The sequence below is a fragment of the Arctopsyche grandis genome, chromosome 11, assembly GCF_051622035.1.
Source record: "Arctopsyche grandis isolate Sample6627 chromosome 11, ASM5162203v2, whole genome shotgun sequence".
NCBI lineage: Eukaryota > Metazoa > Arthropoda > Insecta > Trichoptera > Hydropsychidae > Arctopsyche > Arctopsyche grandis.
Window position 1 is genome coordinate 5,725,824 of NC_135365.1, and position 19,177 is coordinate 5,745,000.

At 32.9% G+C, this 19,177-nt stretch overlaps 2 protein-coding genes across 2 annotated transcripts in view; one reads left to right on the top strand and one right to left on the bottom strand.

Moving 5' to 3' along the window:
- Positions 1-12,397: 12,397 nt before the first annotated feature.
- LOC143918529 (transmembrane reductase CYB561D2-like) lies at positions 12,398-16,976 on the top strand. Its single transcript, XM_077440457.1, has 2 exons — positions 12,398-12,719; positions 15,566-16,976. Exons 1-2 carry the CDS (start codon positions 12,420-12,422, stop codon positions 16,094-16,096), a joined length of 831 nt encoding a protein of 276 aa, XP_077296583.1. The 5' UTR covers positions 12,398-12,419; the 3' UTR covers positions 16,097-16,976.
- btv (dynein cytoplasmic heavy chain beethoven) overlaps positions 16,974-19,177 on the bottom strand; it is a 53,415-nt gene continuing 51,211 nt past the window's right edge. Inside the window, exons 71-75 of the mRNA XM_077440480.1 lie at positions 19,124-19,177; positions 18,373-18,537; positions 18,049-18,304; positions 17,384-17,529; positions 16,974-17,308 (exon numbers count right to left, since the gene is read on the bottom strand). The exon at positions 19,124-19,177 is cut by the window's right edge and continues 83 nt beyond it. Coding sequence (XP_077296606.1) covers positions 17,153-17,308; positions 17,384-17,529; positions 18,049-18,304; positions 18,373-18,537; positions 19,124-19,177 — 777 coding nt within the window. The 3' untranslated portion in view covers positions 16,974-17,152. The remainder of the gene's footprint in view (positions 17,309-17,383; positions 17,530-18,048; positions 18,305-18,372; positions 18,538-19,123) is intronic.

Below are 19,177 nucleotides of genomic sequence, written 5' to 3' on the forward strand. Positions count from 1 at the left end.
CCAAAAATGTATAGTATGAAAATTATTTACGAATTAATTTTAAAGTGTATATTATATTATTCACATACCTATATTATATATATTTTTTACATTATAATTGTTATCTATATACAATCAATTATAACCTGTACAGAAATGAATTTCCCCTGAAATGAATATTTATTATGTGATATTTTTCTAGATATTTTTAAAAAAAATTCACCTGATGGTTTATTCCCTTTTGAATTTTTATATACATTTTTTGATTCGGTGTCATTATTTGAATATATTATACATATTCATATTTTGGATATTTTTAAAACATTATATATATACATATATATATATATATATATATATATTATATGAAATACATATTATGTATAGTAAATTTTGTTCGTGACGGCGTTAAAATGCTATATACATATTATATACTTTAAATGAAAAATTTGAAAACAGCAAGACAATATTTGCAGAAAAATCTAATTATGATGATATAATATATAAATAAAAATATATTTTATTACTCTATACTAAATGGGCAGGTCCTACTTTAGATAATTTTCATACACGAAAGATTTATTTTGTAACTTCTCGTCCAAAAAAATTGTATGAGATTTGCTAATTGAATTAAAATAATAATCAATGACACTAGTCTCAATTGTGAAATTGTATCTATTTTAATTAGAATTTTGAGTTTCAATATTTATTAAATGAAAATACATATATAACATATTATACCACCATCCCCCCCCCCCCCCCCCCCACCGCTCCCCATTTTCTGTTACTGTAAAACCACATTTCTTGATAAAATTGAACATTGTTGAATACAATTATGACATTAATTGAGGAAAAATGGATTTTGGATATTCGTGTTGGTTTATATGGCGAATTTTGGCAATTGTACATATATATATACATATATATATATATATATATTAATAAATTAGAATATTCAATGTTCAATGTACCTTAAAACTAGTGACTGTAAACTTAGCTGTGATCATTAGTTTGTAAAAATTGATATGAGATGGGATTATACAGTAAAGAATGTTCGGCCTTGAAATTGTTTCTTAAATGCATAAAAATATTACATATTTTTTTAAATAACTAAAGTCTAAAAATATCTCAAAGCATTTACAAATATTCTCTTTGTTATTTTTATTATTATAAATTTTCAAAAATATAATGTTACATTATTCATATTATATATTAGTTTTAAAACAATGAAAATGAGTGCTATATTTTTATAAACACAACTTGATTTTGGGCAATTAAACATACGTATATTATTCAAATTCGTTTCAAGTTTATCGTATAAGTATCATTTTCTATCCGGCACCCAATCCTCGGCAATTCTTGATTAAAACTTTTATTTCAAAAGATTATAAATATGTATCGATTGCAATATAACTGGTTTATAAATAAAGTTCAGTAGCTAAAGCTTTGCCATATTTAATCATTATTATATATGTATATATAAACGGACGCGATGTGACAGCCAATCAGAGTCGAGTGGTCGAGGAAACGCGGGGAAGCGTGGTAGTGGGGAAGTGGGGGGGGTTTGGAGCATCGTGTGACGTCAGGCCGAGCGAAAAAAGACATGTGCAACGTCAGGCCGCGCGATGGGTGACACTATATTCATATATAACATATAACTTTATTTTAATTTGTGTATCAATTCCATTCTGAAACCATCCGTTAATATCCAACGGGCACAACACTGGTTTTCAATATAAATTTAAACGAAACTGTTTTTATTAGCATTTTAACTAAAAAAAAAGAAAAAACTGCCAAGGATTGAGTCCCAGAAGGTGAATGGTACCATTACCTTAATATACTGAACGATAATGCATTTTTTTCCTTTTTTTTTTTTAACTGTGATAGTTTGAAAGGTGTGTTTTCGCATAATCTCATTTGGTGGAAAATTATGTTTACCCTACTAGAAAGATGTCAAGATACCTTTGTATATCTATGCGTAGTTGAAGACTGTATAAAGTAAGATATGGTTAATGTGTATTGTTGATGTATGTCTGCATATATACATATATATAATATATGGATCAATGGCGTGTTGTTAAATTTAAAATAAATCCCAAAGATTGCAATTTCCTAGCAAACGGCTTCTCAAACTATGTTTTGCTTTGATTTTTTAAGTATTTTGTGGTGTAGCATCCTTTCAAATATTCATTTAATTAAGTCACTGCACGCCCCTGATACAGTATATATGTATGTACATATATGTGCATACATCCCGAGTTATGACACTAAAATATTTGCATGTGGTAGCAAAAAGCCGTTAAATGTAAATAGTTCACCAATGTTAAAATATTACACGTGTAAAATGTATTCGTTATAAGTAGTTATACATAGGAAAATCATTTTCAACCAATCATCTCGCCACCAGACATTTTTTTATTTAATAATTATTTCGACTCCAATAAATCACCGCACCCCGAATACAATTTATTTAAATGGGCTCGATATGAAATTTACACCGTAATTCTTTACATTTTAAAGTTTTACTAGAATATGTGCAAAATTTATTAAATGTTAGACTTGAAATTTAAATTAATATTACACACTTTCAGTCAGTGGCGTAACTACTTTACCGCGGGGCATGTGAGTTCTTAAGGTCGCATGCACCGCATGCCCCGCATTAGGGCGAAAACACACAGCGATGAACGGCATATCGTGTGCATGGCTCCCCGCTATGAGTGGTCTCCTACATTTCTTCAAATATGGGATACACCGTTATCGATCACTGTCAAGCAAGGATAAATACAAGGGAACAGTTTTACCGAAAACACCCCAGAGAGTAATTTTGGGGCGGGGCGTACTGGACGTTCCATGAATATGTTCAAGGCACTCTTTTTGCATGTTTAAAAGTAACTAAAAAAAAACACGTGCCACGTGCACCGCTGTGTGTTTTCGATCTTAAGGTCGCATGCACCGCATTTTATTTATAATTAAAAATAAATTTATAAATTAAAAATATTATTTAACACTAACTGAAAACAGTCATTTAACATGAAACAGATTTTTAAAAAAATCTGATTCGGCGAATTTGCAATATTAACATGGAGAAGTTCATAAAATGTCTTTAAAAGATGTGATTGCAAAATTTTCAAAATAAAATATAGGCTGAGAAGAAAATTTAAAATTTGCAAGTTTATTTTTTTAATTGAAAAAAAATCTTTTTACATTCAATAAATTAATTGTAAAAAAATGGGGCCCTTTTGGTAACTTTTGCATGCGGGTCAAATTTTTATAGTTACGCCACTGCTTTCAGTGAAAAATAGGTTAATTCGTACTCCGATCGCGTTACCATTTTGGCGTATAGTTATTTTATATCACAGAGACGTATTTTCCCAATTCTATTTGGCAAGTTTTAAATGTATAAAAAACAAATGCGTGTACATTGAAACTGTATCAGTCACCGATAATTGTAAAGATCTTATATATTGAGTACATTGATGGAATTAAACCATGTTTTTTTTTCATATATTTGAGTATAAATTCTGGTTAAGTTGTTTAAAATGTTATTTATTAGGCATACGTATTCATATATTGTGATTCAAATTAGTGTTTTTGCTCACATTATGAAATTGTGTATCACATGAATATTTTAATGATTTAAGTTAACGTTAATGGTGCTAATTTGAGTTGCTCATTTTATTATTCATACGTCAGTTAATTTGTGTAAAATAATACATGTTATAGTTAATGTAAGTGTATTACTAATTCTTTTCATACAAATAAATCAGAGTTTTCTTTTGTCACACAAAAAAATTCCCATTGTTCACATTTAACGTTATAAGTATATAGTTTTCTGTCTCATAACTATATTTCTGTGTATGTAGTTTAAACTATATATTATGCATGCTAAAAATCAATAAATATAAACCCTTACTAAAACAGGTTGTTAATTATACTACTGTAATTTGTATCTATGTATTGTTTTCCTCGTTATTTACATATTTGACTTACAGATCAAATTAAAGAATTGTGAAAAATATTTCAAAATGTTATGATTTCTTGAAAATTTCGAAAATCTGACGATGGAGCTAAACAAGGTAATCAATTTAAAAATCATAAATTTTACATTGTGTAATTACAAATAACATATCGTTAACTACCCTGTACATTGTTTGTAAGAAATATAAAAATATATACATATATTATCAGTTGTATGAAATGAAAAAAAATGTAAATGCTGTTTGATATACTGTTTGATTGAATAAATAGTATATTTTTGTGTCCTTGTTTATGTTTTTTATGACTTCATCTCACCTTCTATTATAAATCACATACAACAAATATTTCCAAAAAAATAATTATGTATTTTATTAAATTTATCAAAACACTATAGAAATGTATACGCTTTCGCTATTGTCGTGTGAAATTCATATTTGATATGACTTTCAAGCAAATTTAATGAAATAGCATTAAATACACTCTTATTTAATGAAATAGCATTAAATACATTAGTTAGAAATTAAATTAAGTACAAACTCCTTATTCAAATTGACATGAGATGATTCTTTCAACTCATGAGACGCCACATGGGCTTTTCATTGACTGACGACCTTTCCTTGGACATACTCATCTTATTAAGAATAAATCCGCAGCTATAAAGTGACTAAGAGACAACCTATAGTAATTGGCCACTTAAATTAAAATAATAGATTAATATATTAGTGAACGATTCAGTGATTATTCCGCAAAAAGCGATCTCGCGCACGTCACTAAAATCTCGATCACGGAACATCTGGCATCCAAAAACCCCATCAATCAAAAGGTACGCACGCGAAATATTGTACTAACGAGAACTCGAGTGCTAGATATTTGTGCACGCGATCGCGAATTTGCGCAATAATCCGTTTACCATAGTAAACATAGAGGATACACAATACAATCAGTAATTTCATAGGGATCTTGTTTATAAAAATTTAAAAGCCTAGTGGCCAATGACTGCATTGCTTCCCGTTATGAAAAAAAAAGCGAATTGGAAATATGTAGTGGTAACAGAATATTATATTAAATTTAAAAATTAAAAATTAATAAATTTAAAAATTAATAAATTTAAAAATTAATAAATTTAAAAATTAAATATTAATAAATTTAAAAATTAAAAATTAATAAATTTAAATGTTATATTAAATTTAAAAATTTAGCCAACAACTAAGCACTAGCTAACAATTGTAGTGTTAATTATGTTGTGCTTTCCTCAGATCAAATCCTAAAAATTATAAATAAAATCAATGACCGCTGCACAGTGGTATTTTGTCTGAAAACCAAGCAAAAATATTTTTTTACTATCTTTACCAGAAAATAGTTTTTTGTATTATTATATGTTTTGCAGAAGGACACTTTTTAACTAAATCTTTGAATTTTTGAATAAAAAGCCTTTCGGAACTTCCTCTTATTATATTGTTGCGTGGGATGGGTGGAGGATCCAAATAAAAGGCCAAAGTCGCTTCACAGCATTTATTGGGTGATTCAGAAGGTTCACGCTCAGCCAACGTCCTGAATCATAGACATGAAAGATTCCGTATCTTTGATTTGCATTCGGGCCAAATCATCGCACATAAATTATTTTTTTCATACGCATTCATTCCACAGACGACCGGTTCAAATACATTGTATTGTTATTTTCTAGCATATGTTTATCGATTTGTATGATGATCGTATATAATTGTTTCCTATATAATAAAGGAATACTTAATAATTAAAAAGTGCACAAAGGAGATTGTACAATGTTTTGAAATGTGTGATTTTTATTGTTTGTTTCAGTATGGTATGTTATCGAAAAATCGATGAACCACTCTAAGCAGAATTTGTACATATTAATGAATGACCGTTGTCATTAAATAATGTGAGCGTTACATTATCATTCACATTTACAATAGTTGGGGTCAAATTTCGCATACTATCATGAGACTTTTGATGAACAAAGTTCAATACTATTATATTATATATATATATATATATATATATATATATATATATATATATATATATATATATATATATATATATATATATATATATATATATATAATATAATAGTATTGAACTTTGTTCATATATATATATATATATATATATATATATATATATATATATATATATATATATATATATATATATATATATATATATATATATATATATATATATATATATATATATATATATATATATATATATATATATATATATATATATATATATATATATGTATGTACATAAATAACACTTCGATTTGTCAACATTATTATAAAATTTGCTCTAAGAAAACATTTTGACGTTGATGTCTATAATAAATATTTTTGAGACCAGTTCCTTGAATCTACATATCGGTGATATTTTGTGGTGAACACTCTCAGCTATCAATAATCGTAAGTGAAAGTAGAGGTATCTAAAAAGAGATGAAAATCACAAGCTACCATATCTGAACTGCACAGAGAGTGGTCCAGTACCTCTAATCAGATCTGTTATGATCTGTAGTTTTTTTAACAGATAATACAATACTACAACATGTGAATTATTCAGAAAATCGAAGCTAACTAATATCACGAACAATTTAAGATATTTTTCTGATCGGGTTGCATTCCGACACATCAACTTGGCTTGTCTTAAGCTTAACCAAACGATCCTTACTTAGATTCTGTCATAGACATGACAGAATCTAAGTAAGTTCCAAATACGCTTAAAGCCAAAAAACTGTAAAAATCGCGCATTTTTTAAACGCTCGTATCTCGTAAACGATCATCCACCAACAAAAATCAATATCATATTCGAATTCAGTGGGTCAAACTTAGTAAACATTGGCTGGTCTCCGCTCTGGTATTTTTTTTTTTGTTGTTCAGTGTTATCGATAGTGACAGTTGACAGCTGTTCAATATTTCGACATGGTTTTGGCGCTAGAGAAAGGGTTCGGTGATTACTGGTCACAAAGGACTCATCCCCAAGCACTAAAATCTCTATAACGGAACATCTAGCAGCCGAAAAGTCCATCATACTAACGATAACTATCATACTAATGAGAACTTGAATGCCAAATATTGTGTATTCGCGGCAAAAATTTTCATGGCAAAAATTGTCTTTGTGACCACCGCAATGTGACGAATAATCTAATTAACAGAGGAAGTTCAACGGTTGGGTGACTTTATAAGTTTGTTTGTAAGTATTTTTGGTTGGGAACAATTCAATTGGTTGAATATTATATATTTTTCGATTCAAATAAATTTAATAAAATGCACATCAAAACACCTCCGTGCTTTTTTATTACCTTCTTGAGCTTCTTCTTCCAACAACAACGCTATTATACATAATTTTTCGTTCGATAAACGCCGAAACATTTTTGCTGACTTGTACTCTGACGCGTAGCTACGGATGCACGTGTATGCATTCATATTTAAAGAACTCGACAATACGACGTAAGCAATATTGCGCCGTATCGTCATGGCCTGTAATGTATAAGTAAGCCGATTTTGCCTTGCACTCGGCCAAAGTGCTGTAAACGTGGCGTGACCGTGGCGTGTATATGAATAGAAATGAAATAAAATGACATATTTGAAACGGAGTCGTGCAGTGCTGAAAACGTGTAGTGCTGTTATGTGTGAACAGACCTAATAGCGTCCGTTTCGTCCATTTTGCTCCGAGGTATCGAACGAATGATTGACATAATCTGTCGTTCAAGTGCGGTTTGCCTAATATTGTCGCACACTGTTGTGAAGTGAAGGATCGTTCGGTTATCGTATAGTGCGGTCAGACCTCTAAAGGATTTCCTTGCCATGCGCAAAATTTTCATCGAGGGTATATTTTGGGTAAACGGACTACTATTCATATGTAAATCAGTCACAGGACAACCGGTCGCTCTAGATCGGTCACACGTGATCACCCGTCACACTAAAACTGGTCACACCCTAAAATCGGTCACGAGAAAACAGTTTTAACCTTTCCTTACCGGTGATAGAAACATAGTCGACATTTACTCTAATTGTGTGAATATCTCTGTAAATATACTAAATACAGAGTTCATATTTTGGGTATTCCTCAGCAATACATTAATGTATTAGATAGAATTATTATAATATACACGTATTTATCTGACGCAACAGAAAAAAATATTTTATCGAAGAATCGGGCATAATGCGCAAATGCAGTGTGTGTTATTACGTTTTTTCCTTTTGTCGTGTCCCGTTCTCGGTGCGCGCGTGTTGTTTTTTTCGTTTCGGAGCTTTTTTGTACCGTGTGGACCAGCACTTTATTTGTGTTTCTTGATTATTATATAGTAAATACGGTAATAATTATTTAATGTTATTTTTTTTTAATTTGCTATGCTACATTGTATATTATATTTATATTTTCAAAGACAATTTTAATTTTAGAAAAAAATGGCTGAAAGAAATTTGATGAATGAAGAGGAATATGATAGCGATCTCGATTTTGAAATAAATGATAATTTTACTGATACGGAAGATTTTATTGAAGATATGGAAGATACAGATTCGGAATTAGAGGCCAGTGAAAATGAAGACGAAGAAGTGTATACATCGAATCATGGATTTCAATGGAATTCATTACCACCATCATCCTCAAGACGTAGAGAGTGCAATATTGTTACCGAAAATTCAGGACTTATAAATGGTAGCACTACTGTAAATACTATTAGAGAAATGTTCTCTTTGTTTATAAATTCAAATATGGTGAGAGAAATATGTGAACAAACGAATCGTCAGTTACATCGTACATCCACGAAAATTATCGAGCCGATATTGGCAGAAGAATTGCTTGCATTCATTGGAATAATGCTTGCGTCTGGCAGAAATAGGACCCGAAAATTAGGCTTAAATGAATTGTGGACTAATGACAGCGCTTTTTGCCAACGATTTTTTACGGCATCTATGTCTCGGGGTAGGTTCATCACAATATTCAGTCAAATTCGTTTTGACGACAAAGAAACCAGACAAGAAAGAATACACGTGTCGTCTGATAAATTAGAACCTATCAGGACAATTTTTAATGAATTTGTAGAAGAATGTAAACGTAATTATTCTCCAAGTTGCAACATTACTGTGGATGAACGTTTGGCTACCTATAGAGGCAATTGCCCATTCCGCGTGTATATGAAGTCGAAACCCGGTAGATATGGAATAAAAATGTGGGTATCGGCTGACTCTTCAACAGCATATATATTAAATATACAGGTTTATACAGGTATGGTTAATAATTGCCGAGAGATAAATCAAGGGAATCGTGTAGTGATGGATTTAGTTCAACCGCAATATGGCACCAATAGAGGTGTAACAACGGACAACTTTTTTACTTCGGTGGCATTAGCTGATAGCCTTTTAGATAAAGGGCTAACTCTAACTGGTACCCTACGTAAAAATAAACGGGAAATTCCCAAAGAATTTTTACCATCGAAACATAGACTTTTACACAGTAGCTTGTTTGGTTTTACATCAACCAAGACATTAGTTTCGTATGTGCCAAAAAAAATAAAGCAGTTTTGCTATTGTCTACTCAATTTCATGAAAGTGAAGTGAGTAGTCATGAAGAAAAGAAGCCGGAAATAATAATGTTTTATAATAAAACAAAAGGTGCAGTAGATACCGGCGATAAAATGACAAGTGAGTATTCTTGTGCAAGATCAACAAGAAGATGGCCTTTTAGAGTGTTTATGGAGATGCTGGATATAGCTGCGCTAAATGCATATTTGCTATGGGCGCAGAAATATCTAGAATGGAAGGCGAATAACAGAAGTCGACGAAAATTATTTATTAGAGAACTTAGTTTGGAATTAGCTATGCCCAATATTGTATTTTTTTTATTTACGTTTACTTCTCTTTTTTTTTTATCAATTTATGTATTTGTGTATTAAAATTATTATTGTGAAAATAAATACATGAAAAGTACATATAAACATATTTTATTTTATTTGATGAAAAAATTGAATATATTTTTACGCATAGGTTTTGAATCATCGCGTAATTCTGGCGGATATGGCGTGATTTCTGATCAGCGAGTCGCGGAGTGGGGGCCTAGTGTTCGTCCTCACTTGGAGATGGGCGGCCTTCTGGGATTGTCGTTCACGCGTCTTCAATTTCATGCTTTTTAGATCGTTTTTAGCAGTATATTACCAATATTGATACATATATATTCATTTATATAGATACGGACTATTACTATAGTCATGAATAGAAGGAAAAATGATTAAATATTCATATTTATCAGACTTTAAAATCACGAATTTCTAGAACGACTGAGTCGACATCACCGCTGCACGCGTAATTTTTTAGCACCGTAAGGGAAAGGTTAAGGTCTGTTCATACTTAACAGCACTGCACGGCTTCAGCACTGCACGACTCCGTTTCAAATATGTCATTTTATTACATTTCTATTCATATCTACCTACACGTCGTGGTCACGTCATGTTTACAGCAATTTGGCCGTGTGCAAGGCAAAATCGGCTTACTTATACATTAGAGGCCATGACGATACGGCGCAATATTGCTTACATCGTATTGTCGAGTACTTGCAATATGAATGCATACACGTGCATTCGTAGCTACGCGTCAGAATACAAGTCAGCAAAAATGTTTCGACGTTTATCGAACGAAAAATTATGTATAATCGCGCTGTTGTTGGAAGAAAAAGCTCAAGAAGGCAATAAAAAAACACAGAGGCGTTTTGATGTGCATCCCATGTTAAAAAATAGAAAAACTGAAGGAGAGTTTTGGACACTGTATAAGGAGCTTGTGGATGATGGTCAAATTTTTTTTTAAATATTTCCGTAAAAAATTTAAATTTTTTTTTAAATATTTGCGCCAAAACCATGTCGAAAGATTGAACAGCTGTCAACTGTCACTATCGATAATTGGTCCAAAACAGCAAAGCGGCAGACTCATGGCACGTAATTCGCGTGTATATTTTCACGATGGCCAAAAAAACGGATACGATACGTTGACGGATGTTATTGTAAGGTATGAACAGGAAATTTCGGGTACTGCTGTAAGCCTGCCGTGGCGTAAACGTGACGGTTGGTATGAATATACCCATACAAAATGTACCAAAGAATACTTTTCGTACGGCCGGATACCTGCTGAAGTCGGTACGTGCTGACTAGGTATGAACAGACCTTTAGTGTGATGGGTGATCACTAGAGGTAGGATAGTCACAGTGCTATCCATTGTTTGGCAAACCTTTAACAATGCATTTACAACCTTTATTTTTTATTTTTTATTTTATTAATTGAAAAATCAACAGACAGGATGTACATAGATATGTATAAAAAAACAAATAGTAAATAAATAATATATGTAACATCCGAGTCCAATAATAGATTTTTACAAAAATGAAAAAGATAAATATGAGGAAAACAAATTAAAAAGTAAAGAATAAAGGCATGACAAAATATGTAGAACATTGCATAATTAAACTATAGTATTAAAGTATTTGGAAAAGGTTATAAAATAGAATATAAGAAGAAATTGAAATTTACAAATATAAAACAAATGAAAAAGGTAAATACAAAATAAACAAATGAAAAGGAAAAGAATGAAAGCTATAATATGATTAAATAGCACATTACATAACTAAACTAAAGTATAAAAATATTGGAAATATTGGAAAAATAGAATAGGAGAAGAAATGAATCAATCGGTCAAGATTCTCTTGATGTTAGACCTGAATTGATGTAGGGAAATACCAAATAGATCAACCTCATTCAGCTCTCCGTTAAACATACGATAAACGCGCTGCAGATAAAAATATTTTTGGGAATTAGTATTGAAAGGATCAAGTGAAAAGAGTGCAACGCGTCTAGAGTACCGAACTGGGATTCTGAAATTAACCTTATTCAGTAAATCAGAACAATCAAGGAAACTGTGGCGGCTCGCTTATACGACATGGTCGAGTTTGGTTGCCTTCCTGCGAGTGGGGACCAACCCGGCTGGGTTCGGAGAGCCACTACTCACTCTGTCTTCAGCTGTCATATAATAAACACGTGCATTAACATGCCAGTCGTCTCATTCGTTCATCCTCCATAAAACCATTTATGAGCTTAAAGAAGAATATAGCATCAGTATGTCGTCGCCTGACAGAAAGATTGTTAAAAGAAAGGATTTTTAAAATGTCGGAAACAGTAGAATGGGTATAGGTAGGAAAAAGGTAGCGTAAGGATTTAATAAATTTAAGTTGAACTTTCTCAATACAATTAATATGGGATAAATAAAAAGCCTTTGAACAATACACGGCCCCCTCAGGCTCCGGTGACTAGTGATCACGTGTGACCGATCTAGAGCGACCGGTTGTCCTGTGACCGGTTCACATTTGACTAGTAATCACCGAGCCATATTTTGACAGTTGATTTATGCAGCGTGGCAACACTCAGTATAACGACACGTGGGCGGATACTTCAAGTGTCAATGTCAGCTTCAGAAGTGAGGGCGCGTGCGCGGGTCGATGCGCTCCACAGGTGTTCGGATTCAGTTGCATCTGGACCGGCCATGGAGACTGACGGAGACGAGACGCCCCCCAGGGACAACGAGCGAGCTCAGCTGACAGCCGGAGCCGGAGCCGGAGTCGGAGTCGGCAATGGACGGCCTGACACTTACACTTTCTTCACCACCTTCTTCGTCGTGCTCGTCATCGCAGCCATCACCGGAGTCAGCTTCAAAGACGGCATCTCCCTGTTCTCCTTCCACCCCACTCTCATGGTCTTCGGAGTGAGTATTCCTCTCTTTAGTCTATCTCTCTCTCTCTCTCTCACACACATACATCCATCGCTAAAGACAAGGATGGCAATCGCTTTTAGTAACGCTCCAATTCAGACACTGGTCTAACAATGTTGTAACTTTTTAATTGGAGTATGTTCGCACATAAATTCAATTGTGTTGTGCATTTTTCATATGAATTAATTCCACAAACGACCGGTTCAAATATATTGTATTGTTATTTCCTAGCATATGTTTCACAAATCGGTTATCGATTTGTATTTTATTTTATTTTATTGTCACAATCAATACACACTCGCCATTACAGATTTGCTCCAATGCGACGGGTGTACGTTAATGAAATACATAAACAATCAGAAATCAGAAATACAGTAATACATACATATAGAATCAGAATATATAGAATATAACAATTAATCAGAAATAATAATCATAGTGACATCTATGGATTTCAGATTACTGTGTATAATTAATACAAATTATACACAGGCAGATTTTTGTGACAACAGGATTAGATTTTTTAATACCAATTTTCAGGAACCGTTTCAGCAATGATCAGATAAAATTGGCAAACTCTGATAGAGAAACGATCGATTTGGGGTCACAAAACCCCCAAATCTAACCAGCAGTGGCGAGGACACGAACCTATGACCTCAGTGATGCTAAATATATACGCTATCACTAAGCCAAACTGCTGGCTAATGTATGATAATCGTATATAATTGTTTCATATATAATGAAGGAATACTTAATAATTAAAAAGTGTACAAAGCAGATTGTACAATGTTTTGAAATGTGTGATTTTTTTTGTTTGTTTCAGTATGGTATGTTATCGAAAAATCGATGAACCACTCTAAGCAGAATGTGTACATATTAATGAATGACCGTTGTCATTAAATAATGTGAGCGTTACATTATCATTGACATTTACAATAGTTGGGGTCAAATTTCGCATACTATCATGAGATTTTCGATGGGCAAAGTTCAGTACTATTATATCATACATAAATAACACTTTGATTTGTCTACATTATTATAAACTTTGCTATAAGAAAACATTTTGCCGTTGATATCTATGTATAATAAATATTTTTGAGACCAGTTCTTTGAATCAATAAGTGATGTTTTGGTGAATACTCTCGGCTATCGAAAAGAGATGAAAATCACAAGCTGCCACATCTGAACTGGTCCAATACCTCTGATCAGATCTGTCGTTTATTTAACAGATAATAAAATACTATAACATCTAAATTATTCAGAAAATCGAAGCTTACTAACATCACAAACAGTAAAGATATTTTTCTGACCCGGTTGCATTCCGACACATCAACTTGACTTGTCTTAACCAAACGATCCTTACTTAAATTATCCTCATATATACAGCAATACAATTCTCATAATACAGCCTTAGATATTTTATCGTGCGTCATCATTCAATCCCATTATGACACTGAGCAACAAAAAAATCACGCTTTTTACTTACCAAAGCGGAGACTAATCATTCTTTACCGAGTTTAGCCTACTGAATTCAAATATGACAATGATTTTTGTTGGTTTCTTCTCGTTTATGAGATATGGGCTTTTGCAGTTTTTAACTCACAATCTAGTATTGCTGTGCCAAAGGTGAGTATTGGAATCAATAGTCAGATGTTTTTTATATTGATGGTAATTTTTTAATGCTTCAAAATAATTATAATTAATTATCTAGCGAATTTTAGAAGTCAAAAATATTTTTTGTTCACGAGCTATCAAGCATTTATTGGCCCAGTTCATTTCACTACATTTACAAGGCTTAGTTTTCAATCTCGATGTTTTTTATTATTTTATTTGAACATAGTAATTCGAGCGGTAAATGATTTTAAATTACAATATGAAATGTTCTGGGTACGTCGTCCGTTCATCGTTCATAAGTGAGAATCGTTTGGATAGTAAAAATTTAAATTTTTATTTTTTAATAAAATGTTTACTATTAAATTAGTCATGTTTAAGCGGTTTATATTACAAATACCGAGCGAAGCCGGGTAATACAGCTAGTGTACAATAAAATGTATGCACAATTCATAGATGTCTCGTTAATTTGCGAGTTTTCAGTGTCTCGTAATTCAGCGACTTGTATAATAAAAAGGTTGTGGCTATTTGCAGGTACTATACATATCTGCGACAGGCTCAAAGCCTTCTGCGCATGCGCGTGAACTTATAATCCGATTATAATTTCTTACATTTAATGTATGCTAGACTTGTTTAATCAATCGTTCATTATACATGAGACAAACAAATTTCGCACGTTATTATATCATTTAGCCAGTTCGCGGCTTCTACTTGTACGTAGGTATTATACGTTGTATATGATAATATTTTTTTAACAATTAATAATATTAACTAATTTGGATTATATTTTTTACTCCACGTCACTTTACGAGTTCGAACTAAATTTTAAGAGGTTTAAAACAAAATTTTAACGGTAAACACGCTGATAGTGACAGTTCACGCGCATGCGCAGAAGACTTTGCACCTGTCGCAGATATTGTACCACCTGTCGCAGATATTGTACCTGCAAATAGCCAATAATTCGCAGATCTAGTACCTGCAAATAGCCAATAATTTAAAGATATAGTACCTGCAAATAGCCAAAACCTAATAAAAATGCTTTATTGTTTGTAATTGGCTAGGAAGTTTACCTGTAAGGCCTTCCTGGTATAAAATGTAATAAAATAAAAAATAAAAATAAACTAGAAGACGGCTACAAAAAAAATTGTCATATTCGAATTCAGTGGGTTAAATTTAGTAGGTACAGTTCGAATAGTCATTGTTATTAATTCACAAACTACCTGTTTCAGTGGCTGCTCTTCATGGCGTCTGCGGTGAACGCCTTCTCTCCGGGAGACATTACCGTTTTGTTCTTCCCAAACGTATCACATCAGCAACGGGTGCAACGCCACTGGATACTGCAAGTGTGCAGCATCGTCTGCATCACGTCAGCCTTCATCATCATCGTGGCCAACAAAATTCGCGCCGACAAGTACCACTTCACGTCGCTCCATGGCTGCTTCGGCCTTACTTCCTTCATCATCGCAGCGGCGACGGGCTTAGGTGGAGTTGCCACTTTGTACAGCTCCAAACTGAAGGCACTTTTGTCTCCGGTCTACATAAAATTGCTGCACAGCTGCTTTGGCATCATAACCTTCATCTTCGGCACCGTGACAATGATCCTGCCGCTGTTCTCCAGCTGGTGGACCAGCGGTGACTTCTTCCGATATGGCATTACGGCCATGTTGATCTTCATTTTGGTATTCACCGTGCTGCGGCCTTGGGTGAAGTTCTACGTGAGGATCACCGAGAGGGTCGTCTACTTACGGTCGACGAATTAACTTGATATAATAATTGTATACTTGAAATATATCAATGTGCATTTCGAATATGATCTCGTTGTGTCTATGAACGGCCGCATGAAGCTTCCTGATGGCTTTTTTCATTGATTTTTTATACTTGAATATTAATTCAAATTATATTTTTGATGGTTTTACGAGTCGAGTCAGTTTCACCAGGAAAGTGACTCAACATTATGCTTTAACTATAGTAAAATTACTGTAAATATTCCTGGTGCATACTATATTTCATTTATCAAAGCACTATGGAGCCAGTTTGAACTTGCTACAAAATAATAAATATTTCAATAATTATAATCCATAAGAAGCTGATTGTAAATGAATTGACAATTAAATTTGATTTCTCAATATATTATATTATAAATAAATATTAAACTAATGTGAGGCTCCATAATGTCTTTATAGATGGAATTTACTATAACTATTATCATGTGCTGTTTTTAGTTTGTAATTCTATGATTAAATTGTGACCAAATTATCTGTTTATTTTGTTATAAATATAAATATTTAATGATTATTTTACATGAACTTAAAATTATTTTTATATTATACATATTTACATATTATTATATCAAAACCAGATAAACGATTAAAAAACCCCTGAAATTCTTCTAATGAAAGAATAACTCTTATAACATTCCTGTATTTACATAACTGTAACTATTATAAGTATATTTATCGATTAATGTTGTGATAACTGTCTTCAGCAATGGCAAAAGTATTAAATCTTTGTTAAGTGTTTAAAGTTTACATAAAATATATTTAATACATATGTATATTACATATATATTTACAAACACAAAAAATATATTGTTGTTCGATAGAATAAAACAATAATGCTTTAAATAAAACTAATCAAAACATAATCCACGTGCTTTTATTAACATTCATGTTCATTTCCAATGATTTTTATCACATGCATAATTCAATTTTAATCTGTTGTGATGTTTGTTGTGCTAAATGATAAAATTTAGAACTTTTTGGTCCCGTATTTTTGCCTTAATTCGATCATATACTCCCACATTTTTATTTAAAATTTCATGATATGATCAAAGCTGTAGAATTAAGAATCCACAGGTTTTTATTAAATTGCTCAGCAGACGGTGCATTTATCTTAAAAACGATCTCTTGCCTCTCCCGTGACGTGAAAATTGGTATTTCCACCAGATTTTTATTTGTATATTTGCTGGAATCCTAAAAGAAATATAATTTCATTAAAAATAATATAATGAATGCTAGTTTTGCAAATGTACATATGTACTCGCGTACTTTCAAAACGAAGCAAACAGATATAGGTGGTGCTTTGACTTGAATTTCCGAGTCTGTACGGCACGGCTGTAATCTACCAGCTTCCCAAATGGCGCCTTCCAACCATAGGTCTGTCAATATCACTTTTCCAGATGACGCATCTGGTTCTAAATGAAAAAAAACGTACTGTTATTGGCCTTAAAAATCCGTGGAATCATTCAGCTTAACCCTTTGCCCGCGGCAATAAATATAGCGAACAAGCCCTGTACGCGGCGGCACCTTTTTCGCGAATTTGGCAATCGAGTTTTCGACCTTAAATACAGATTTTAATATTTACTCAAGTAACCAGATATGTTAATTAACACATAAAGTATTATTTTAAACAATAAAATACATAATATATCTCGTAGTTTTGGATTAATTGTCATATAATCATTCTTCATAATTGTATGAAGACGTGACGTCACATAAACGAGGTTTCAGTATGGTTCAACAAAAAACTAATTTTGACTGGTATATATTCATTTTAAGCAAATTGAATAGATGGCATTCAACTCTCAGTAATATATTCAACCAATTTTGAACCTTAAATCAGTTGAAATAGGCGCATATAAGGCTCAAAATCCGATGCAAAGTTCAGAAATTCTATGGAAGACGGCCGCGGGCAAACTGTTAAGAATACTTACCAGGGTCGTCCCATTTGTAAAAAGCTTCGAGGTTATCCGGAGTAGCGGATAATCTTTGCGAAGCTTGCCAGAGCAATGCATAAATTATGCACTGTGGTTTGAAGAAAGACGACAGAGGAAATATGAAAGCACTATTATCGTCAACTTTGTTCAGGATACGTCTCTGTGCAATTGACGCCCGTTCGCAGAGTCCTGTTATGAAAGCACTTGCCGAAGCGGGTCCAGCACTCCAATAGTCCAACCAAGATTCAGGAGTCTGTTTTGAAATTACACTACTGTAAAATTATTTCAATTAAAAGTTATAAAAAAAAGTTCATCGTCAACCTTATCGGAGATCAACGAGAAGGCTAGCGTTCGCTTTCGCTCGTCTGATGACACGGACAAGGAGTGAAGAGCAACAAGATCGGCGTGAATATTTTGCATAGCCATGTTTGCCAATTCACATTCGCATATAGCCAAAGCTTTCAATCCGTTAATCGTTGTATCGTCCTAAAAAAATATACATTACATATTTTTTTTAAGTTTAAGGACGAAATCACACAGAGGTGAATGTGGCACGCGGGCTTTTTTTAGATCATTTTAAAAATGCGGTGCAAACGATCGACAAGCGCCAGACAGACTGAACCACATATGAACGACACGTGTACCTTATGCGTGCGCACTGCTCACACTTACACTTAGCGAAGTCCCGACATACCTACCCTGTATACGTTCTGTGCTTCTGATACTTTAGTTCCGAATTTTGCCTTATTAAACTCGCCAGAAAGATCCAACTCAATTTTAATAATTGCATCTGTGCACATCGAAAGGTTACTCGTCATCTGATGTGCAATCTATCATTCGTGAAGTCGAGAATTGCGTTTAAAGCAGCCATCCAGTTAATCTGTGGTTCAGTCTGTCTGGCACTTGTCGATCGTTTCCACCAAACCCTGGATATCCATAGCATATTAAAAAATAATTTCTCTAGTGCCATAATTGAGGAAGGGAGAAGTCTAATACGTTTGTATGGACAAGGCGCTGGGGTCCAGCCCTCTTAAATGAATACCTGCCACTCTATTGCATAAACGATTATTACCTGAAGATCTTGTTTATTCTTCAATAAACTCTGAGGGCCGCTGTTCAATTTCTT

What these genes read in the sequence shown, in the direction of transcription:
- LOC143918529 (XM_077440457.1), top strand. Translation starts at nt 12,420, where the DNA reads ATGTCAGCTTCAGAAGTGAGGGCGCGTGCGCGGGTCGATGCGCTCCAC. An exon ending in CCACTCTCATGGTCTTCGGA is followed by an intron (nt 12,720 to 15,565) that starts GTGAGTATTCCT and finishes TACCTGTTTCAG; the next exon opens with TGGCTGCTCTTCATGGCGTC.